At 34.9% G+C, this 24,852-nt stretch overlaps 2 protein-coding genes across 2 annotated transcripts; both read left to right on the forward strand.

Annotated features, from left to right (window-relative positions):
- The first annotated feature begins 6,729 nt into the window (after positions 1 to 6,729).
- Positions 6,730 to 7,272, forward strand: LOC149831898 (putative invertase inhibitor). Its single transcript, XM_090013103.1, has one exon. The coding sequence runs from the start codon at positions 6,730 to 6,732 to the stop codon at positions 7,270 to 7,272; it is 543 nt and encodes a 180-aa protein (XP_089869229.1).
- A 10,235-nt stretch (positions 7,273 to 17,507) lies between these two features.
- Positions 17,508 to 18,050, forward strand: LOC149831899 (putative invertase inhibitor). Its single transcript, XM_090013104.1, has one exon. The coding sequence runs from the start codon at positions 17,508 to 17,510 to the stop codon at positions 18,048 to 18,050; it is 543 nt and encodes a 180-aa protein (XP_089869230.1).
- The last annotated feature ends 6,802 nt before the right edge of the window (positions 18,051 to 24,852 follow it).

A 24,852-nucleotide genomic window follows, 5' to 3' on the forward strand; every position in this document is an offset into this window, starting at 1 on the left:
AACATCTTTATGATTATTTTTTTTATGCCAAAAAGACTAAAAAAAGACTGAAAATTTCTTTAAAATTTTAATTTGGTTGGTAGAAAGGAAGGGAATTCACGTAATTAAGTGGTGGTGGCGATATGAGAGCATGGTAGCAAAGTGTCTCAAGCAAAAATATTCTATAAGAGTGGCCTTGGCAATGGATTCAAGACTCTAGATGGAAAAATGGTTCCGAGTTTTGAAAAGGACTCATTTTTTGTACTATTGGTATTCTTAGAGTTCACAAGAGTGGCGGTAGGGGGATGGTGGTTCTACAAGATTTTGGTCAGACATATGAGTCGACTGAGCCTTAACGTTGAGGTTTCTGAATCTTTTCCAAGTAGTGGTGGGAACAAATATTTCAGTGGCTACAATCTGGTCTCATCAAGTGGGTTGGGGCATTGAAGTTAGAAGGAATCACTCACCAGCAGCACTTGGCGAGGAACAATCTCTGCTTATTCTTTTTTTCCCATATCTAGTTTGGAGAAGAGGACAAGTTCACTTGGAAAGTATCCCCAAACAAAGCTTTTATGGGGAAAATTATGTTACCTTAGATTATGTCTCAAAGCCGTATACTATCTTCCTAACGGGGCTCTTTGGGGAGAGGGGCTCTTGCCAAGAGGTTCCACATTTGCATGAATTATTTTTTTGGACAAAGTTGAAACTGATTTGGCTTTAAAATGTCATGACTTCCATTTGGCAAGTAAATGTAGAATTTGTGGCACAAGCAACGAAACTATAAAACACCGCTTTAATGATTGTAGTTTGGTTGACAGTTGGACAAATGCCACTCATTTAGAGATATGCTTGTGCCGAGAGAATTTTAAAAGAAAGGTTCAAAATAGGTTTTTGTGTGGAGATGTCACTACAAGGAACAAAGTAAAAAAGAAGCGACTCTTAGAAGGCAACAACAAAAGTCTCCATTATTGACATAACAATTTTGGTGACTTTAGATATCCTCGTGGCATCCCACAATTGTCGCGGTTAAAGATAAGTCTATAACGACATCTTTATATATCACCATTATAGATTTATTTATAACAACATTATATGATCATTAAATATGTCACCCTTACAAACACACCTATAATGGCGACTTTAGATATCACCGTTTTAGATATGTTTATAATGCCCTGATTATATGACCGTTAATTATTGTCGTTAAAAAACTTTTACGGCAATATTTAACGGGCATATAATATCACCGCTATTGACATATAATGGTGACATAAAAAAAGGTCGTTGCTATAGCCTTTCTCTATAGTTATAACATGTTTGTCGCTTTTATAGCCTTTTTCTTTCCTTATAACGATAGCATTTCTATCATCGTAATAGCCTAGTATTTTAAAGGGGCTCGATGAACCCTTTTTCTTTTTCCTTTTCTTCTCTCTCTCTCTCTCTCTCTCTATATATATATATATATATATATATATATATATATATATATATATATATATATATATATATATATATATATATATATATCGTTGGACTACTGACTATCGTCGTTGAAGCTCCTCCCTACTCAGGCTCATCGAACCACCGTCTGTCGCCGTCAGAACTCCTCCCTACTCGAGCTTGTCGGACCACCGCCTCCCACCACCGGAGCTCCTCCCTACTCTTTCTATGATCTACCGCCGCTTTCTTCCAAGCTTAAAGTAGTAGAATCTCTCCTCCAACAGGTATTTCTCTTATTTTTCCTTTTCTTTGGGTAATTTTCCGTTGAATTTTCACTAATTTCCTTGATTTATGGCTCAATTTATTCTTCTAGTGAGAATTTCTAAAATGGATTTTTGGTTTTTGAGGGGTTTGTGAATTTGGGTGAATCAATGGATGGTGATTTTAGGGTTTAAGTGTTTTTTGTGTGCTTTTCATTTCTATTAATGTTAGATCAGTTTCTAGAATCAAAATTGATTATAGGAATCTATTTTTGGTTTTATTTTGTTTGTTATGGAGAAAATATAATGGAATAGCTTAATTTTTTATTGTTTTCATAATGTTAAGGCTCACTTTTGTTTATCGAGGACTTTTCTTGTTTATCGAGGCTAGGAACTGATATTGCAATTCCCACAAAGACTATAGGCTATGACATACAAGGTAATGTCCTTTACAATGATGGTGTAAGATTTTATTAAGGAGTGCATTGTCCGAACTGAGACTGGTCAATAAGATATGGATAGGTTCTAGTCTTGCCATGAAGACCTGAAGCATGAGAAGCTCTTTCCTAATGAAAATCTTATTTATTGGAAGGTTGAGTTTCCATGCTTTCATTTTAAACCAAAAGGCCTTCAAGGAACTTAAGACAGTCACCATGGATGAGAAGAAAATAGTTAGTAACAAGCACAGAAGGACTAGTTTGTAAGTAAAGAAAAACAGAGGAAGATGACCAATGGGGGCTCCGTTTGTCTGGTAGGAGCAGCCAGTGCACGTCACCTTGTGTTGGGATGTTGCAAGTTCAAATCCCAATGGTATCATTGTATAACTGGTAGGGGTCTGCCTAACCCCAGCTTGCCTTTAAAAAAAAAAATAGAGGAAGATCAGAGTAATGGACCAGCCAAAGTCGTTTGAAGTAGGGATCCTCATCATCTTCGATGAGTGCCATTGAGTAGAATTAACCAAGACATATTCCAGTAGATAATAGTGGTGCAGAAATGATCCTAGCCTTTAATGAATCTAATGAGGAAGAAGTAAGCCTAGAGAACTTTATAACTACCTAATATATGGTAAACTTCAAGCAGCAAGGTTAAACCCCTTGACCTTGTCCCTAATAAGGTGTTTGTCCTTGTAGACATGCTAGGTGGTGAAGTTGCTTTATTTTGACTGTGATAATTGCATCCAACCATGAAAATATTGGCTGGATGCGTTTGAGAGTTAATGACCATCAGCGTAGATGATTTATTTTTTGTATTCTCAAACCATGTAGGAGAAAGTTCGAAGCGTAAAATGGATGAGTGGTGGATCACTATACCTCCCCTTACATAATCAGATCATAGCATGGTCTTTTCCTGCAGATTGGTTTGACCTAAAACATGATACCCCAAGCTGGGGTGTCTAAAACTTTCACAAGTATCTAACTCTCTCTTTATTTTGCTAAAATGAAAGTGGCATAGCCTTGTTAGAAGTTGAGCTTAAAATTGTTAAATGAGTTTTGTATGAATTTTCCGCATGTTACTATTTCATATTTTATATCTGGATCAATCCTTACGATGAGTGTGTTATATCATACTAACTAATGATAGTCAATTAGAAGGCCATTCTTTAGCCTGATGTTATAGTTGCTCAAGATGATAGCGGAAACTTCTCGTCAATTCAAGCAGCAATCGATACCGCTCTACCAGACAATGCTTTGAGGCACACTATTTATATCAAAAGGGGATCATATAGAGAGTATATCAATGTGCCTCGTAACAAGCCCAACATGTTCCTTTTTGGTGACGGGATTGACCAAACCATAATCACCGGCAGCAGATTCATGACCAATACCGTTTCCACCTTTAATACCTGTACAGTTTGTAAGTGTTTCATATTCCTAAATCCTGTTCTTTTTAGAGTTTTAATTACAACAATTGCCTATGGTGTCATTTGGGGTATAAATCTGAGAACTTGCCTTACATTTGTTACACATAATTCTTTTAGTTTGATTTGTTTGAAATTCTAGTACTCTTTAAAAATTTGTCCATTTGGCATACATGTGCAACAGTATGTTTCAAATTACATGCTTTAAATTAATTAAAAGCTATCACCATCTAGATCTTAGGCTATGTTTTAATTTTACTTGAAACCCTATTTTTGCTCTGGTTTATAACATGAAATCAGTCTGCTCAATGGATTTTCACTCCATGCATGTCTTTTTTTTTTTCAATTATCAAGCCGAGGGAGAAGGCCCCTTCCGGTGGCTGTTAGGAAAACCGCAAGCAGGAAACAATGAACAAAAACGATCAAACAAAACATAGGAAAAACACACAGATTTACATGGAAAAACCTCTCCTCAAATCCGAGAGAGTAAAAAACCACGTCTGCCCAGAGAGAAATCTTATTGCTCTTTTTTGACAGTTACAAGAGGGAAAAAAAAGTGAGAATTTATACAAGGCAATGGGGACAACCCTAACCCTAACCAAATCGGTTCTGATCCATAAAAAATTGGGTCTCAAACATAAGCCCAAGAAAATTTCTTCTTTGGGGGGGGGGGGGGGGGGAACCCCGGACCTCCCTCCTGAAAGAGCAAAAACTATGAATCAGGCTCCACAATAGCAGTATTAGTGGTTTGTGCACTTACACATCTCCATCAGTGGGTTTTTTCTTTCACTGTACAAAATATTATCATGTGGTATATGTTAAAAAAGATTGCACAATACAATAACAAGATTTATTTGACTGAATATGCATTTTGGTAAGAGCTGCTTGACAATTGAGATATCTGGTCCCATATATTTATGCTCCTCAGCCTTCATCCAAGAAAACCATCGTCCGCTAGTAGCATGATATTGTAAAAAACTTGATCATAAGGTTCAAGAATGGAATTAAGTGCTTCATATTCTTCCAATAACACCTCATAGTTTCTTCTAAACACCCCCATTACAAACTGACCTTTGTTGTCTCTTCATACGTAACTAACTGTACATCCCGCACATACAAAATGCATGCCTTGTACGCACAAGACTATAGACAATTCTATCGAGATTGTATCATTTATGGAACAATTGACTTCATTTTTGGAGATGCCAGTGCTATTTTTCAAAATTGTTTTATACATCCAAGAAGACCCTTACTAGGTCAAGGAATCATGATCACAGCTGAAGGCAGATATGATATTAGAAAGAACACTGGAATAGTTCTTCAAAATTGTACAGTAACACCAGCTGCTGATCTCATTCCAGTTTCTAATAAATTTCAGGTTTTCCTAGGCCGACCTTGGAAGAAGTATGCTGTTACTGTAGTAATTGAATCTTGGTTGGACAGCATTATTCAACCAGCTGGTTGGGCTATATGGGACCAAAGCACCAACCATAAAACGACATTCTATGGAGAATTCTCAAATAGAGGGCCAGGTTCTAATACAAAGAATAGAGCAAAGTGGTCACATCCGAAGATTTCTATGCAAGAGGCTATGAGATATACTGCCAATGAATTTATAGATGGTAAAAGTTGGATCGTTCCTACAGGTGTTCCCATAAATCTAGGATTGTGAATTTATATTTATCTTGTTTATGGATGTTATGAACATATATTTTCTTAATCTACATAGCTTTTTTGTGTTTTTTCTTCTTTCACTTTTGATATGGTTAAATTATGTCTTTATATATTAAACAAAGTTTTCTTGTGCAAGTGACAGGAGTAACTAACATAAAACCAGCGAAATAGAATGCTGGTTTTTTTTTTATTTTGTGCTCAGCATCGAATCAGCAACTACCCAAACTGAATGTCTTACCTCATGATAGAAAATCTGTCTCATTCATATTTGTTCTAATCTCTTGGCGTCTTGCCTCTGGATCCAACATTCTATCTTTCATCTGCTCAGCTATGATTCTGGAAATAGCAAAGGAAGAACAGTCGAAAAGACCGTGTACACATTTGTCCTGTATGTGAGTTTGTGTGTAGAGCCTGAGTTAAGTGCCTTTCTGTTGGTTGAAAGCAAACTTTCATTTGCTGTCAGGAAACCCCATTGAAATCGGACATCCATCATCTTCTACTAAATCCTCGGGTCTCGACAAGCAAACAGGGGAATGGCTGCCCTGTTACCAGCTTCACTGTATCAACAGTTGTCTGTATCTGTCATACTTGGACTGGTACACATACAGTATGAGGCTGAAAACAGTTGCACACAAGAACTGTATTGTGGAGGGAAGCTACATCACAAAGTGTAACTCAGATCGTGAAAACATAGTTCCGCAGATCCCTACCAACTGTTGTGATCTGCCTTTTTCAGCTAGTTTCTTTTTGTTGTTCTGTTTCTCAACGTTTTCTTATCGTTTCATGGCAGGGTCATTGCTTGTCACCTTGCTCTATAGTTGTTCTTAATTCTTCACATCTGCTAATAATATTGTTCGATACTCCGAAAAACAAGAATGACATACATATGCACATTTTAGGAATTATCGTGAAGTTAAGTTCAGACTATCTGAACATTTCAATGAGCAATAATCAAACTTTATAATCCCTAGTTCACAGTTAAATCTCTAATCGATTTTTTTTAACAATTTTTTTTTATTTTGTGGGGTTCTTAGCTGGGTATGGTAAGTAAGCCCAACCAATAACGATCAAGCTCGTGTTTCCAAATGAACCGAACATGAACGAGTTTGGGTCGATCGAAGCCATGAGTTGCTCGGTTACGCTTACCAACCCTACCTTTCGATCTCCAGTACATGCTGTCTACACTAAATAAGATTTGACGTAGGCCAAGATTTCATTGCACTGATTAGGCAAGGTGTAGAAAATGGTAACGTTAAGGATAGTGCTTGGTTGGAACATGAGAATCATTGTGTTGCCTGTTTGGTAAATTGCATGAACATTTTGCTTATTAGTATCCTCTCTCTCTCTCTCTCTCGGCCTTTGCAGTTATAGCAAAAACCATATTTGGAAACTTTCTTTATGGCAATTTACTCTACACGCCCTCTCCCTTGTGTATATCAGTTACTTCGCCTTCTTTTAACATCACACGCACAGGCAGCATCAAGAACACAAAATTGTCGTCTCGTCAACATGCCAGCGATGTCTGCCCTCGTTGTCTTCCTCATCTCTCTTTTGTTGTTCCAATACTGGGTGCATGTTGATGGCGAGCAAGGGATAGAGTTCATACGAAAAACTTGCAAGCGAGCGGGAGATTATGAGTTTTGCTTGACGACACTTCAAGCTGAGAAGCCGAGCTACACTGCAGACCTCGTTGGTCTAGTGAACATCTCCGTCGGCCTAGCACTCAGGAATGCTACTTCAACAATATCATACATCAACCAATCGCTCAAGAAGGAAACTGATCAAGCCACGTTAGCCTACCTCAGAGAATGCGAACATCTGTACTCGTTGGATGTTGACTCGACCATCCCCCAAGCTCTCAATCTTTTGAAGGAGAAGCGACTCACAGAAGAATTACGGATGTATGTGGGGGATCTTCTTGACACTGCTGACACATGCGAGCAGTGTTACAAGGAATTGAATATATCATCATCCACCATGACCAAGCAAGATGATGATTATTATAGGCTTGGAAGTGTTGGTCTTGGCATCTTGGCCCTCATAATAGGGGTACCCTCATAATAGGTTACAGAAGTGATTGGTATCCCTCTTGTTCTTGAATAAGATTTTGCCATTGTCATCCCGACCTTTGTGCTTTTCCTTATGTTGCAGCCAGGGATAAAGTAGGGCAGCCATGGTAATAATAATATATAATCGATTGTCGGTTACATTCAATCCTTACTACACACCTCACTTCGGAACCCTGCAATTATTTGGGAGTAGCGGCAACACCCACTTCTATAGGGTGAGATGTGTAGTGGTGATGGACTACAATATTGTTATATACAACATGATAACTGCGCTCAGTTACCTTTCGATTCAATGATTGGTTCCTTGGGATGTAACATCAGACATATTGGTATAAAAAGCACAGGCATTAAGATTTAGGTAGATTAATTATTTTGTTACAAAAATCAGAAAGGGAAAACATAATAACTGTATAGAGGTGAGACGCTCTTGTTCTTTGTTTGGTTATTTAAGTTACAATCTTCCCTTTGAAGGTTCCTCATCACTTGTAAGATTTTTTTTTTGAAAGAAAATAGTTCATTGAATCATCAACTACAGCTCAGTCATAGGGGACGAGGTATCACTATGAAGCCAAAAAACAAGATACTAAACAAGAACAGAAAAACAAATTTCATGCTTAGGAACGTCAAATCCTTGGCAGACCAATCCAATCTAAATCAGAATCTGGCCATTTAATTCTGCACCTGTGCCTAAGCTCCCATTGGATTGTTCTTGCTTGGAGGACCCCATTGAATGTCCAGTTGTTTCTCTCTAGCCGAATACTTCCAAGCAATCAACAAAAACCAATCGTCCCTATTTATTGTCCCTATGGGTATATAAAGGCAAAAAAAGCTGCAAATTTGTTGCCTTTGTTAAGTAATAACCGCAACATTTATAGGTCACCGTTGATGTGTGACCCAACACTGGCGAAGAATTTTTTTATAATTTGGAAAACCAATCGGCAATTAAGTCTCCATTATAAGATATAACGGAAAAAATTATGCTGTTGTTATAGGTTGTAATGACAACATAGGGTTCAAGCTGACAACGGAACAAGAATGTCACTCTTATAGGCCTTAAACCTGAAAAAATAAATTTTTATATTAGTTTTAATTTTTTTTACATTACATTAAAAAAAATGGCATCCATTCGAATATAAACATTTAAATATACACTTCAAACATCTTCAAATATATATATACATCCAAATATAAACATACACTTCAAACAGCAATTCAAATATAAACAGACACTTCTTTAACATCAAACATTCATCCTCTCCAACCCCCTTAAACTTACATCTCACGAATATACATCCATTCAAATATAAACATACACTTCAAATATCAATTCAAATATAAACATATACTAGTATTTATACATCTTGAAACATAAATTCAAGTACAAACATACATTACAAAAAATGAACACACTTTAAAAAACTAGCATACATCCTCTCCAATCCCATACCACATATCCTCTCCAAACCTACAACAAACACACTTCAAAAAATAAATATATATCCTCTCTAACTCCCTCCTTTATATTCTCTATAAACCTTCAACAAACACACTTCAAAAAATAAACATACATACTCTCCAACCCCCTCCCCTACATCATCTCTAAAACAACAATGCACTTCAAGAATGAGTACAATATGCTAATTCAAAAAAAAAAAATCTAAAAAAAAACAATTATGACAATGTTAATGATGATGATAGTAGTACAAGAATGCAGTCTCATAACTTACATATATTTTAATCACATTACAATTGAAGGCTCAATAATGCTTTCACCTTTTCCTACACTTCCATGAGAATCTGAAAAAATATAAAGATATTATTGACAAAACATCTTTTTGCATCGAAGAAAATATTAACTTTAATTCAATAAATATATATAGATTTATATTAGTTTATATATATATAATTAGTATGGTACAAATGAATACTGATCAAATAAAAAAGGAATATATAAACAAACATATTTTTTTATAACATATATAACATGACACCAAAAACTAGGACATGTTCATCCAAAAAAAAAGAGATCTAGGATGTAGGGTTCTATATGAAAGAATCTATGAAGGTATGCATTTGCTCTCTAAGCTTTGTAGTTTCTTCACACTCTAGGTCTAGTTGTTGAAGGAGTCACTTCTGTTCTTCTATCTCGCTTTCATTCTTTTTGGTTCATCTTTTGTTCTTCTCTTAATTGTTAAAGTTGAGAAGATAGTTCTAAAATATGAATTTTGCCTTTGAATGAAATGAAAACTATACCCATCCCTCTCACATATCTAGACCGCTCTCCGAGGACCTTGGAAAAGATGCCTCACTGCAACATCAACAAGCCTCCTTGTAAAGAACATGTTTCATCACTTTCAATCTCCATAGAGTGCAAATTGTACTGCACGACATTAATATTTTGTTATCAGTAACTAATTATAATATATAAAATTGAATGAATGAATATAGCTTCTGTTTCACTACTACAAATTATGAGTTACTTACAAAAGTATCTTCTGCTTTGCTGCAGATGAATATCATGCGATCTGAATGGGTGCACATCTATTTATAGAACACACTTGTTCTTAGTTGGTGTCCTTCCATTTTAGTCTACAAATAACAAATTTAAAAACTATTAAATCATACATATTTAGCACTATACTACTATATAAACAAAATAAACTTATAAAATAAGAAACTTACTCTCGTATAAAACCTCTGGATGTAAAAGACGATCCACTGGTATGTTGGAATGTCTGTTTTGTTCTATTCACAGAATTTTTCTTCGATGTTTGTTGTTAACCAAAAGAAGATCAATTAGTTCACAAAAATCTAAAAATTAAAATATTTATTTACTTATATATATATCCAATATTTAATGTCCAATAGTGTTCGGTGAAAAAGTTACAAAACCCTTTTCATACTTTATAGTTAACTCTTTCAGAAGGATATGTTGTTGCTTAATCCTAGTTTTCAAACCTCTTATAATGTTTGTAAAAAACTTCTCGTACGCTTGAGTAGTTTAGTTGAAGTTGTTTATCCATGGTAACATGATGTTCAATTATATTCTTGTCTAAATCCAACTCAACCTACACCAAATTATCAAGATATACAGTTAGTAAAATTTTTTTTTATGAATTAATTTATTCATAAAAATATAGTTAATTAAGTAATATAATTACATAAATTGCCTCACACAACACCATCTTCTCATCCTCTGTGACCTTTATCCATGACTTGTGAGTAATGTTGGCCCGCTCCATAACGATGCACAAAAGCCTCCTAGAGAATATGGAGGCGCCCTTGGCCACGACTCCTTGCATCGCAAGCTTGATAGTTACTGAAGCCTTTCGTTGCTTGATTTTCTTCTGGTGGGCTGCACATTTATTCTTCTCACAATTGTGTTGAGAAGATAGCTCTGCATTTCTTAATTTGTTGTAAAAAATAAATATTAATATGAATAATAGTAATAAATTTTTAATTATACTAAAAAGTTACTGGATTAATATTTACCTAAGGCCACTGTGGATGCCTCTGGAGCTGCAGTGGCCTATGGTGTGTGAGCTTCTTCTTTTTCTCCTTTAAAGTATCACCCACCTGTAATATGAAGTCGATCTCATCTAGGTGTTTGCCTTGGCTGGTGGTGGTGAACTGATCTACGGGGAGGAAGAACGCCCACATCCTCTTTGTGAATAATGATTCAATATATGTTAATTTCATGCAAACAATATTAGATCAAACTACATTGTACAAAATTGAATCATACAAGAATATTCACTATCATACAAGAACAACATTAAATCAAATGACAATAATAACAGGATCATAGAGTTAAGCTAACACACATTTATGAAATATAAACAAGGGTCATATACATTTTTAAGAGGAAAAAATAATATAAAGGCACTTACATTACATTTCCTTTGTAACCCTATATACTTTGTCAACTCTTTAATACGTAGATGCGCAATTGCACTTATAGCAAATTATAGGTCTGGCCACGAGTACAACCAATTAGGACATTCTGGCAACATCTGTATGATAAGAATTTAAAAATAAGATGAGTTCAATTTGCTGGGTACTTAAAATTTTGATACGTGAAAATTTTCTTAAAGGCCTGCTCATGTTTTGTGAATGACCTAAATCTTTCAAATGACTTGAATCATGATGAAACAACTTAAACAACAAAACATACAAGTAGCAAGTCCATTTAACAACTTGCAGTTCTAGATCAATCATTAAATGTAAAGCAGTAACAAAGTGAATAAACACAAGAACACTAATTTATAAGTTCAAATTATGAATCCAACATGAGGCTTGCATAGGATATATCTTTGGTATTGAATATATGCAATTTCTAGGCAAAGTGCATGAAGATTTCTAACTTTATAAAAATCTCAAGCCTGACATGGGATAAACAAAGTGCAGTTGGCCAAGGACCTAGTTGGCTCACTGAGTCTCTATAATGGAAGAAAATTCTGGGGCACTTGAATGCCTCATATCTTAGATCCAAGGATCTAATTTGGTGTGGATTCTGGTGTTGGATCCCCAGTTTTTGCAAATAGGGATGGGACCACAAAAAACCCTTTGATTTTGAGACAATCAAATTACACTAACAAATTTAACATTTACTTGGTGTTGTTTACACGAACTGTACCTTGCCATGTAAAAATAATAAGCTGAAAGCGATTGAGTGCATGCATTGTACTTCACGAAATTACTTCTCATACACTAAGTGAGTTCTAAAAACATAATTCTTATAACCTTTAACTAACAAGAAAAAACCTGGCATACTGAATGCATGATGAATTTAACAGGACACTAACAAAAAGCAAGACAAATTCAATTAGTAGACAAAGCTAATACTATGAATCAAAAATAAAAATTTAGAAAATTACAAAGAGAATTCTTGTGAAATTGATAGTCTTAACTCTTAATATTCTTTCTAACGGTGACTAGCTTTCTCACAAGCACAACTAACAAATGATTATTCTTTCAAAATTTAAAGAACTCTCGGACGGTAATAACATTTGAAAGATTAAAAAACAAACATGGGAAAAATTAGTAATAAGGGTTCTAAGGCTCTCTCTAGATTGGTAATAAGAGTTCTATGGTTTCAAGGTTCTTTTTCTCCTATTTTTTTCAAAATCAAGTGCTTTTGGAAAATCATTGGGTTTTTTCTCATGGTTCTTCTTCTTGAGTTGTTCCTTCAAGGGAACTGTCTATGTTTTTCTAGGAAGTTTATCATTCACTTTTTCAGAACTAGGTATATTATTCTTTCAAAGCAATTTTGTTGCCTGTTGATCAATCTAACAAAACAAATTCTGAAACCCCATAAAAGTCAACAATTAAAAAACAACACGCAAGAACCAAACAATTCTTTCACAACCAAATTTACCAAACCAAAGAATAAACACATCAACCATTCCAAAAAATTCAGACACCCAAAAACCAAAATTGATTAGTAACCACACCCATAATTCCAAATCAACCCAAATCTCAATCCTCAAACACCAAAATTCCTATAAAAAAGAACCACAAAAATTTATTATAAAAAAAAACTTAAAAAAAAAGCTATTCCATTACATTTTTTCTCCATAACCAACAAAACAAAACCCAAAATGGATCCCTATAATCAAATTTGATTCCAAAAACCAATCTAACATCAATCAAAATGAAAAGCACATGAAAAACTCTTAAACCCTAAAATCACCATACATTGATTCACCCAAATTCACAAACCCCTCAAAAACCAAACAATCATTTTAGAAATTATCACTGAAAGAAGAAATTGAGCCATAAATCAAGGAAATTAGTGAAAATTCAATAAAAATTTACCTGAAGAAAATAAAAAATGAGAGATACCTATTGGAGGAGAGATTCTAATACTTTAAGCGTGTAAGAAAGCGGAGGCAGATCATAGAGAGAGTAGGGAGGAGCTTTGGTGGCGGCAGACAATGGTCCGGCGAGCCTGAGTAGGGAGGAGCTCCAACAGCGGCAGATGGTGGTTCGATGAGCCTGAGTAGAGTGGAGCTTCAATGACGATAGCCGGTAGTCCAATGAGAGTGTTGAGAGAGAAAGAGAGACAAGAGAAAAGAAAAGGGTTCGTCAATCCCCTTTAAAATACTAGGCTATAATGGTGACATAAATGTTACTTTTATAGAGAAAGAAAAAGGCTATAAAAGTGATAGACATGTTGTTGTTATAGAAAAAGTCTATAACAACGACCTTTTTTTATGTCACTGTTATATATCAATAGAGGTGATATTATATGCCCATTAAATATTATTATAAAAGTTTTTTAACAACAATAATTAACGGTCATATAAGCGGGCTATTATAAACATATCTATAATGGCGATATCTAAAGTCACCATTATAGGTGTATTTATAAGGGCAACATATTTAACGACAAAATAATGTTGTTATAAACAAACCTATAACGATGACATATGAAGATGTTGTTATAGACTTATCTTTAACTGCGATAATTGTGCGTGGCCACGAGGATATCTAAAGTCACCGTAATTGCTATGTCAATAACGAAGACTTTTGTTGTTGCCTTCTAAGAGTCGTCGCTTTTTGACTTTGTTCCTTGTAGTGACATCTACACACAAAAACCTATTTTGAACCTTTCTTTTGAAATTCTCTCAGCACAAGCATATCTCTAAATGAGTGGCATTTGTGAAACTGTCAACCGAACTACAATCGTTAAAGCAGTGTTTTGTCATTTCGTTGCTTGTGCCACACATTCTACATTTACTTGCCAAATGGAAGTCATGACATTTTAAAGCCAAATCAGTTTTAACTTTGTCCGAAAAAATAATTCATGCAAATATGAAACCACTTGGCAAGAGCACCTCTCCCCCAAAGAGCCTCTTTAGGAAGATAGTATACGGCTTCTAGACATAATGCAAGGTAACATAATTTCACCGTAAAACTTGTTTGGGGATAGTTTCCAAGTGAACTTGTCCTCTCTATGTCCAAACTAGATATGGGAAAGAAGAATAAGCAGAGATTGTTCCTCGCGAAGTGCTAGTGGTGAGTGATTCCTTCTAACTTCAATGTCCCAACCCTCCTGATGAAACCACATTGTAGCCAACGAAAGCTTTGTTCCCACTACTACCTGGAAAAGATTCAGAAACCTCATCCTTAAGACTCAGTCCTCCATTCATATGTCTCACCAAAATCTCGTAGAACCACCATCCCCTACCACCACTCTTATGAACTGTAAGATACCTGTAGTACAAAAATGAGTCATTTTCAAAACTCGAACCATTTTTCCATCTAGAGTCTTGAATCCATTGCCATGGCCACCGTGTAATTATCACCACTTTTTTCCTTGAGACACTTTGCTACCATGCTCTATTCATTACATATCACCACCATCACTTAATTATCAAAGGCTGAGTGGCACGACCAAGATCTCTTATTTCAAGCCCCCCAATTTTAGTTGATAATGCAATCGTCTACCAATTCACGAGATTACATGAATTACCTTCCTTTCTACCAACCAAATGAAAATTTTAAACAAATTTTCAGTCTTTTTTTAGTCAATTTGGCATAAAAAAATAATCATAAGATGTTGCGCCACGGAAGCAAGAACATAATTCACCAAAGTAATTCTACCCGAAACTGGAAAATAAATTTGGCTTGTATTCTCTATGGTCGCGTCTATATTCTTTCTCTTTCCAACCATCTCTAGCAGCAACATTTCAAAAATATAAACATCTAATTTATAGGATATGTTTCCGAAATTTCGACAAAACTACTTTTGGTGCAATGTACCCCATAGTGCCCCTAGCAGCGGTCATGGATATAATGCTTTGACCCTTGAGTAAGTAAAACTTTGCCAAGCCAAAATCAGAAAATTTAGGTGTAAATCTATGGTCAAGTATAATGTTATGTGGCTTGATGTCGAAGTACAAGATACACTCGTCACATCCTTGCTTAGATTCTTTAAAAAAGTTGAATTTCTAAAGAGAACCACTAGGCATGAAGTCATACACAAGATAAACTGTTACAACAGTGCGGCATGCTATAATTAACACAACATATAATCTTAGCATTTAATGAATGACAATAACCAAATCATGTTCCCAAAAAAAATTCATGACAACTTTTCTTTTTTGTGCTAAGGGTAAAGGTGGTTCTTATCGGTTGGAACCAGAGCGTTTGTGGTGCAAAGCATCCAGAGGAGCAGAGCTCAGAAGTCAAGTTGGATCCCAATCTAACTCTCCAGACCCGATTCGGGCATCGCTACCCAAGGTGATCCACCCGCTTGCAGGACGCTCCTTGTCCTAGTGGATCCGCAGTTTAGCCGATGCTTGCCATTTTCCTTCATTGGATGTTTTGATTCCATGGTGTTCTGCGTGGAATCATCTTTGAGACATTTTGTCTTTAGTATTTATTTTATGTAATTTTTATTTATTTTATTTATTTTATTTATTTTATTTATTTTATTTATTTTTAGGTGCTGGATTCTTCAGATCTGGATAGTTTTGGTGCCCTGTAGGATCCCTTTATGGCACTAGAAGGTGTATGGGGTATTCAGGTAGTTTTTATTTTTTAATTTGCATTCTTTATAATGCATTTTTGCACAGGGTCCAGTTGGCAACATTTTTTGGATTTGGACCAAGATCCATATCCAAGAGGCCCTTGGTTGGTGCCACTTGGTATGGACTGTTTTGTTTCTCATTTGAATTCAAGTTTGACTGCCCTAAGTCAAAATGTCTGTTGGACCCTCTTTAAGGTCCATGAGCTATTTCTAGACTAGTCAAACTCATGGATTGAGCTTGGCTTGGGAAGACCACTTCCTCTTTATTTTGGCTCTTCCCCAAGCTTCTTAAAGAAGGGAAGTCGACGAAGGGTGGGTAACTATTGTTCTGAAAAATTCAAAATTTTTCATGATGGTGAAGCCCTTTGGCTAGTGGAAAAACTCGAGTTTGTGAGTTTTTGAGAATCCCTTTGGTGAAGATCGAACTTACATGTTGTTGGTTCTTGTTCGAAGTTGTTGGACGTTCAAGGAAGCTTGTGTCTTCCTTATGCTCATGTGGTGGTGGCTGCTGTTTCACAACTGCACCTTTTTTGTTGGCCTCTAAAATAGATAACTCGATTTACATCGTTGCTCTTTCTTGTTATTGTTCTTATATTGTTGTTCTTGATTCTTGTGATCTGATAGAAACTTTATTTATGATCTTGAATGAAATTTTCTAAAGTTTTATGTTCGTGATAGCTTTCAAATCTCGTTATAGCTCCCTATATTTTGTGATTTGCCTAAGCTTGGTTTCTGTCAAAAATCACGTTTCTCGTACTCAGGTTATCCGACATGATCACAGTAAATTGACCGTATTGGCCTGGATACTAGTCCCATTTTAGTGTTCTTTAGCTTGCTGGAAAGCTAAGACTCCATCCAACAACATTGTTGTTTAAATCAGAGCCAGGCCTTTTGGAGTAAACTTCTAGGCTTTCATATCTCTTTTTTTGAATAAAAAAAAGCATGTCATCTTTTGTAAATCCTATCCTATCTATAAAAGAAAAAACAAGGGTATGAGGTGTAAACATGCTTCATAACTTTTTCTTAATTGACATGTTGCCATTTGAGTTGAGAATGTAATTAAAAATTTGTATGATAAAAGAAAAAGTGGCTTTACTGGCGTAGAAAAACAACAAAAACAAAAAAAGATGTTTGTAGGTAATTTTTTTATTTTGTAGGGATATTAGCTGGGTATGGTAAGTAAGTCCAACCAATAACGATCAAGCTCGCGTTTCCAAATGAACCGAACATGAACGAGTTTGGGCACAGCCTAGCCATGAGTTGCTGGGTTCGCTTATCAACCCTATCTTTTGATCTCCATTCCATCTTCCTAACTTTCATATACTTTTCACAGAAAAGAAAGTCCATGCTGTCTATACTAAATAAGATTTGACGTAGGCCAAGATTTCATTGCACTGATTAGGCAAGGTGTAGAAAATGGTAATGTTAAGGATAGTGCTTGGTTGAAACATGAGAATCATTGGGTTCCCTGTTTGGTAAATTGCATGAACGTTTTGCTTATTAGTATCCTCTCTCTCTCTCTCTCTCTGCCTTTGCAGTTATAGCAAAAACCATATTTGGAAACTTTCTTTATGGCAATTTACTCTACACGCCCTCTCCCTTGTGTATTTCAGTTACTTCGCCTTCTTTTAACATCACACACACAGGCAACATCAAGAACACAAAATTGTCGTCTCGTTAACATGCCAGCGATGTCTGCCCTCGTCGTCTTCCTCATCTCTCTTTTGCTGTTCCAATACTGGGTGCATGTTGATGGCGAGCAAGGGATAGAGTTCATACGGAAAACTTGCAAGCGAGCGGGAGATTACGAGTTTTGCTTGACGACACTTCAAGCTGAGAAGTCGAGCTACACTGCAGACCTCGTTGGTCTAGTGAACATCTCCGTCGGCCTTTCACTCAGGAATGCTACTTCAATAATATCATACATCAACCAATTGCTCAAGAAGGAAACCGATCAGGCCACGTTAACCTGCCTCAGAGAATGCGAACATCTGTACTCGTTGGATGTTGACTCGACCATCCCCCAAGCTCTCAATCTTTTGAAGGAGAAGCGACTCACAGAAGAATTACGGATGTATGTGGGGGATCTTCTTGTCACTGCCAACACATGCGAGCAGTGTTACAAGGACTTGAATGTATCATCATCCACCATGGCCAAGCAAGATGATGATTATTTTAGGCTTGGAAGGGTTGGTCTTCACATCTTGGCTCTCATAATAGAGGTACCCTCATAATAGGTTACAGAAGTGATTGGTATCCCTCTTGTTCTTGAATAAGATTTTGCCATTGTCATCCCGACCTTTGTGCTTTTCCTCATGTTGCAGCCAGGGATAAAGTAGGGCAGCCATGGTAATAATAATATATAATCGATTGTCGGTTACATTCAATCCTTACCACACACCTCACTTCGGAACCCTGCAATTATTTGAGAGTAGCGGCAACACCCACCTCTATAGAATGAGACGTGTGGTGGTGATGAACTACAATATTGTTATATACAACATGATAACTGCTCTCAGTTACCTTTCGATTCAATGGTTGGTTCCTTGGGACGTAACGTCAGACATATTGGTATTAAAAGCATAGGCATTAAGATTCGTGTAGATTAATTATTTTGTTACAAAAATCAGAAAGGGAAAACATAATAACTGTATAGAGGCGAGACGCTCTTGTTCTTTGTTTGGTTATTTAAGTTACAATCTTCTCTATTGAAGGTTCCTCAACACCTGTGAGATTTTTTTTTTTTTTTTGAAAAAAAAAGTTCATTGAATCATCAACTACAACTCAGTCATAAGGGATGAGGTATCAACATGAAGCCAAAAAACAAGATATTTAACAAGAACAAAAACAAATTTCATGCTTAAGAACATCCAATCCTTGGCAGACCAATCCAATCTAAATCAGAATCAGGCCATTTAATTCTAAATCTGTGCCTAAGCTCCCATTGGATTGTTCTTGCCATTGAATGTCTGGTTGTTTCTCTCTTGCCCAATACCTCCAAGCAATCAACAAAACCAATACACTATAAGGATGATGGTCAATAGTGGTGACTTTTCTTGCCACTATAGCCCTATTTATCATCCCTATGGGTCTATAATAGCGACAAATTATATGTCTCCATTAATGTGTGACCCAACACCGGCGATAATTTTTTTTTATAATTAGGAAAACCAATTGACAATTAAGTCTCCATTATAATTATAACAGTAAAAATTATGCTGTTGTTATAGGTTGTAATGGAGACATAGGGTTCGGCTGATAACGAAACAAGAATGTCCTTGTTATAGGCCTTAAACCCGTAAAAATAATTTTTTATATTAGTTTTAGCTTTTTTATATTATATTAAGCAAAATAGCATCCATTCGAATATAAATATTTAAATATACACTTCAAACATCCTCAAACATATATCCATTCAAATATAAAATACACTTGAAACATCAATTCAAATATAAACAAACACTTCTCTAACCTTTTCAAACATTCATCCTCTCCTACCTCCTTAAACATACATATCTCGAACATACATCCATTCAAACATAAACTTATACTTTAAATATCAATTCAAATATAAACATATACTAGTGTTTATACATCTTAAAAGATACATTCAAGTATAAACATACACTATAAAAAATAAACACACTTTAAAAAGCTAACATACATCCTCCCCCACCCCCTCCCATATATTTTCTCCAAACCTGCAATAAACATACTTCAAAAAATAAACATATATCTTCTCCAACCCCCTCCCCTATATTCTCAATAAACCTGCAATAAATACACTTTAAAACACAAACATGCATCATCTTTAACCCTTCCCCTACATCTTCTCTAAACCTACAACAATGCACTTCAAGAATGAGCAGAATATGATAATTCAAAAAATATTATAAAAAGAAATAGTTAGGATAATGTCAATGATGATGATAGTAGTATAAAAATTCAGTCTGATAACATACAAATATTTTAATCAGATTATGATTAAAGGCTCAATAATGCTTTCGCTTTTTTTCTATACTTTCATGGGAATCTTAAAATGCATAAAGATAACATTGACAAAATATCTTTTCACATCTAAGGAGATATTAACTTTAATTCAACAAATATATATAGATATATATCAGATTATATATGTATGTATATATATATATATATAGTATGATAAAAATGAATAGAGGCCAAACAAAAACATAATATATAAACAAACATGTTTTTTTTATAACATATATACCATGACACCAAAATCTAGGACATGTTCATCCAAAAAATAAGAGAAATCTAGGATTTAGGGTTCTATATCGAAGAATCTATGAAGGCATGCATCTGGTCTGTGAGCATTCTAGTTTCTTCACTCTCTAGGTCTAGTTGTTGAAGGAGTCGCTTCCGTTTTTCTCTCTCTTGTTCTCAATCTTCTTGGTTCATCCTTTGTTCTTCTTTTAATTGTTAGATTTGAGAAGAAAGTTCTGAAATATGAGTTTTGCTTTTGGATGAAATAACAAATGTACCCATCCCTCTCACATATCCAGGCTGCTCCCCGAGGACCTTGGAAAAGATGCCTCACTACAACATCAATAGGCCTCCTTGTGAAGAACATATTTCATCACTTTCAATCTCCATAAAGTGCAACTTGTTCTGCACGACATTAATATTTGGTTAACAATAACTAATTATAATATACAAAATTGAATGAATGAATATAGCTTCTGCTTCACTGCTATAACTTGCGAGTTACTTATAAAAGTATCTTCTGCTTCATTATAGATGAATATCATGTGATCTAAATGAGTGTGTGTCTCTTTATCGAACACACTCGTTCTCAGTTCGTGTCCTTCCTTTTTAGTTTGCAAATAAAAAATTTAGACTATATTAAATCATACATGTTTAGCACTATACTACTATATAAAAAAAACTTATAAAATAAGAAACTTACACTCATAAAACCTCTGGATGTAAAAGATGATCCACTGGTATGTTGGACTATCTGTTTTGCTCTATTAGCAGAAATTTTCATCGATGTTTGTTGTTAACCAAAGAAAGATCAATTAATTCATAAAAATCTAAAAATTAAAATTTTTATTTACTCATAAATATATATCCAATAGTCTTCGATGAAAAAGTTGCAAAACCCTTTTCACACTTTACTATTAACTCTCTCAAAAGAATATTTTGCTGCATATCATGGTTTTCAAACCTCTTATAATGTTTGTAAAAACCTTCTCGCATGCTTGAGTATATTAGTTGAAGTTTCTTTTCCATGGTAGCATAATGTTCAACAATATCCTTGTCTAAATCCAACTCGGCATGTACCAAATTATCAAGATACAGTTAGTCACACTTTTTTTATGGATTAATTTATTCATCAAAATATAGTTAGGTAATATAATTACATAAATTGCCTCACACAACATCACCTTCTTGTCCTCTGGGACCTTTATCCACAACTTGTGAGTCATGTTGGCCCACTCCATGATGATGCATAAAAGCCTCTAAGAGAATATGGAGGTGCCCATTCCCATGACTCATTATGTCGCATGCTTGATAGTTATTGAAGTCTTTCGTTGCTTGATTTTCTTCTGGTGGGCTATACAAGTCTTGCGTTGAGAAGATAGCTCTGCATTTTGCTAATTTATTATAAGAAATAAATAATAATATGAATGATACTAATAAATTTTTAATTATACTAAAAAGTTACTGGATTACTATTTACTTGAGGCCACTATGGATATTTTTAGAGTTGCAGTGGCCTGTGGTGTGTGGGGGTCTCCTCTTCCTCTCTTGAAATATCATCCACTTGTGATCTGAAGTCGATCTCATCTAGGTGTTCACCTTGGCTAGCGGGTGCTGAACTGATCTGCAATGAGGAAGAACACCCACCTGCTCTTTGTGAATGATAAGTTGACGTCTGTTAATTTCATGCAAACAATATTACATCAAACTACACTATACAAAATTGAATCATACAAGAATATCTACTATCATACAAGAACAACATTAAATCAAATGACGATAATGGCAAAATCATGAAGTTAAGATACCATACAATTATGAAATATAAACAAGGGTCATATACATTTTTAAGAGGAAAAAGGAATACAAAGGCACTTACATTACATTTCCTTTGTAACACTATTAGATGTTTTGTCTACTCTTTAATAGGTAGATGCTCAATTGCACTTATAGCAAATTATGGGTCTATCCATGAGTCCATCCAATTAGGACATTCTGGCAACATCTCTACAATAAAAATTTAAAAATAAGACAAGGTAGGGTTTTGTATGAAAGAATCTATGCTCTCTAAGTTTCCTAGTTTCTTCACTCTCTAGCTCTAATTGTTTAAGAAGTCGCTTACGTTCTCTCTTGCATTCTCATTTTTCTTAGTTCATCCTTTGTTCTTCTCTTAATTGTTGAAGTTGAGAAGATAGTTCTGAAATATGAGTTTTGCCTTTGGATGGAATGACAAATGTACCCATCCCTCTCACATGTCTAGACCACTCCACGAGGACCTTGGAAAAGATGCCTCAATGCAACATCAATAGGCCTCCTTGTGAAGAATATATTTCATCACTTTCAATCTCTACAAAGTGTAACTTGCTCTACATTACGTTAATATTTTGTTATCAATAACTAATTATAATGTACAAAATTGAATGAATGAATGGAGCTTATGCTTCACTGCTACAAATTGTGAGTTACTTATAAAAGTATCTTCTGCTTCGCTGCAGATGAATATCGTGCGATCTGAATGAGTGTGCATCTCTTTTTACAACACACTCATTCTTAGTTGATGTCCTTTTTTAGTTTGCAAATAACAAATTTAGACTATATTAAATCATACATGTTTAGCATTATACTACTATATAAAAAAAAACTTAAAAAATAAGAAACTTACACTCATAAAACCTCTAGAGGTAAAAGATGATCCATTGGCACGTTGTTCTGTCTGTTTTTCTCTATTCGTAGAATTTTTCATCAATGTTTGTTGTTAACCAAAGAAAGATCAATTAATTCATAAAAATCTAAAAAATAAAATATTTATTTACTCATAAATATATATCCAATATTTACCGTCTAATGGTCTTCGATGAAAAAGTTACAAAACCTTTTTCACACTTTACTATTAACTCTCTCAAAAGAATATTTTGCTGCGTATCCTAGTTTTCAAACCTATTATAATGTTTGTAAAAACCTTCTTGCATGCTTGAGTATATTAGTCGAAGTTTCTTCTTCATGGTAGCATGATGTTCAACTATATCCTTGTCTAAATCTAACTTGGCCTGCACCAAATTATCAAGATACAGTTAGTCACACTTTTTTTATGGATTAATTTATTCATCAAAATATAGTTAGGAATATAATTACATAAATTGCCTCACACAACACCACCTTCTTGTCCTCTGAGACCTTTATCCACAACTTGTGAGTGATGTTGGCCCACTCCATGATGATGCATAAAAGCCTCTAAGAGAATACGGAGGCGCCCTTTCCCATGACTCATTGCTTCGCATGCTTGATTGTTATTGAAGCCTTTCGTTACTTGATTTTCTTCTGGTGGGCTATACATTTATTGTTCTCATAGTTGCATTGAGAAGATAGCTCTGCATTTTGCTAATTTATTATAAGAAATAAATATTAATATGAATGACACTAATAAAGTTTTAATTGTACTAAAAAGTTACTGGATTACTATTTACCTGAGACCACTATGGATATTTTTGGAGTTATAGTGGTCTGTGGTGTGTAGGGGTCTCCTCTTCCTCCCTTGAAGTTTCACTTCACCTTTGTTGGTGGGTGGTGAACTGATCTAAGGGGAGGAAGAACGCCCACCTGCTCTTTGTGAATGATAAGTCAACATTTGTTAATTTCATGCAAACAATATTAGATCAAACTACACTGTACAAAATTGAATCATACAAAAATATTCACTATCATATAAGAACAACATTAAATCAAATGACGACAATAGCAGGATCATGAAGTTAAGATAACAAACAATTATGAAATATAAACAACTCATATACATTTTTAAGAAGAAAAAAGAATACAAAGGCACTTATATTACATTTCCTTTGTAACCCTAGTAGATGTTTTGTCAACTCTTTAATTGGTAGATACTCAATTGCACTTATAGGAAATTATGGGTCTATACGTGAGTCCAACTAATTAGGACATTTTGGCAACCTCTATATGATAAGAATTTAAAAATAAGACAAGTTCAATTTGCTAGGTACTTAGAATTTTGATACTTGAAAATTTTCCTAAAGGCCTGCTCATGTTTTGTGAATGACCCAAATCTTTTGAATCTTTCAAGTAGTAAGTCCATTTAATAACTTGAAGTTCCAGACAAATCTAAAATATGGATAAAGTAATTAAATTTGAAGCAATAACATAGTGAATAAACACAAAAATACTAATTTATAAGTTCAAATTATGAATCCAGCATGAGGCTTGCATAGGATATATCTTTGGTGTTGAGTTTATGCAATTTCTAGGCAATGTACAGAAGAAACATACATAAAGATTCCAAACGTTATAAAAATCTCAAGCCTGGCATAGGATAAAAAAAGTGCAATTGGCCAAGGACCAAGTTGGCTCACCAAGTCTCTATAATAGAAGAAAATTTTGGTGCACTTGAATACCTCAGATCTTAGATCCAAGGATCTGATTTGGTGTGGATTCTTGTGCTTGATCCCCAGTTTTTGCAAATTGGAATAAGACCATAAAAAACCCTTTGATTTTGAGACAATCAAATCACACTTACAAATTTAATATTTACTTGGTCTTGTTCACACGAACTTTATCTTGCCATGTAAAAATAATAAGCTGAAAGCAATTGAGTACATGCATTGTACTTCATGAAATTACTTCTCATATACTAAGTGAGTTCTAAAAACATAATTCTTATAACCTTCAACTAACAAGAAAAAACCTGGCATACCGAATACATGATGAATTTAATATGACAGTAAGAAAAACCAGGAGAAATTCAATTAGTAGACAAAGCAAATACAATGAATCAAAAATAAAAATTTAGGA

Source organism: Nuphar pumila, chromosome 7 (genome assembly GCF_984573655.1).
Source record: "Nuphar pumila chromosome 7, dmNupPumi1.hap1.1, whole genome shotgun sequence".
Classification (NCBI taxonomy): Eukaryota; Viridiplantae; Streptophyta; class Magnoliopsida; order Nymphaeales; family Nymphaeaceae; genus Nuphar; species Nuphar pumila.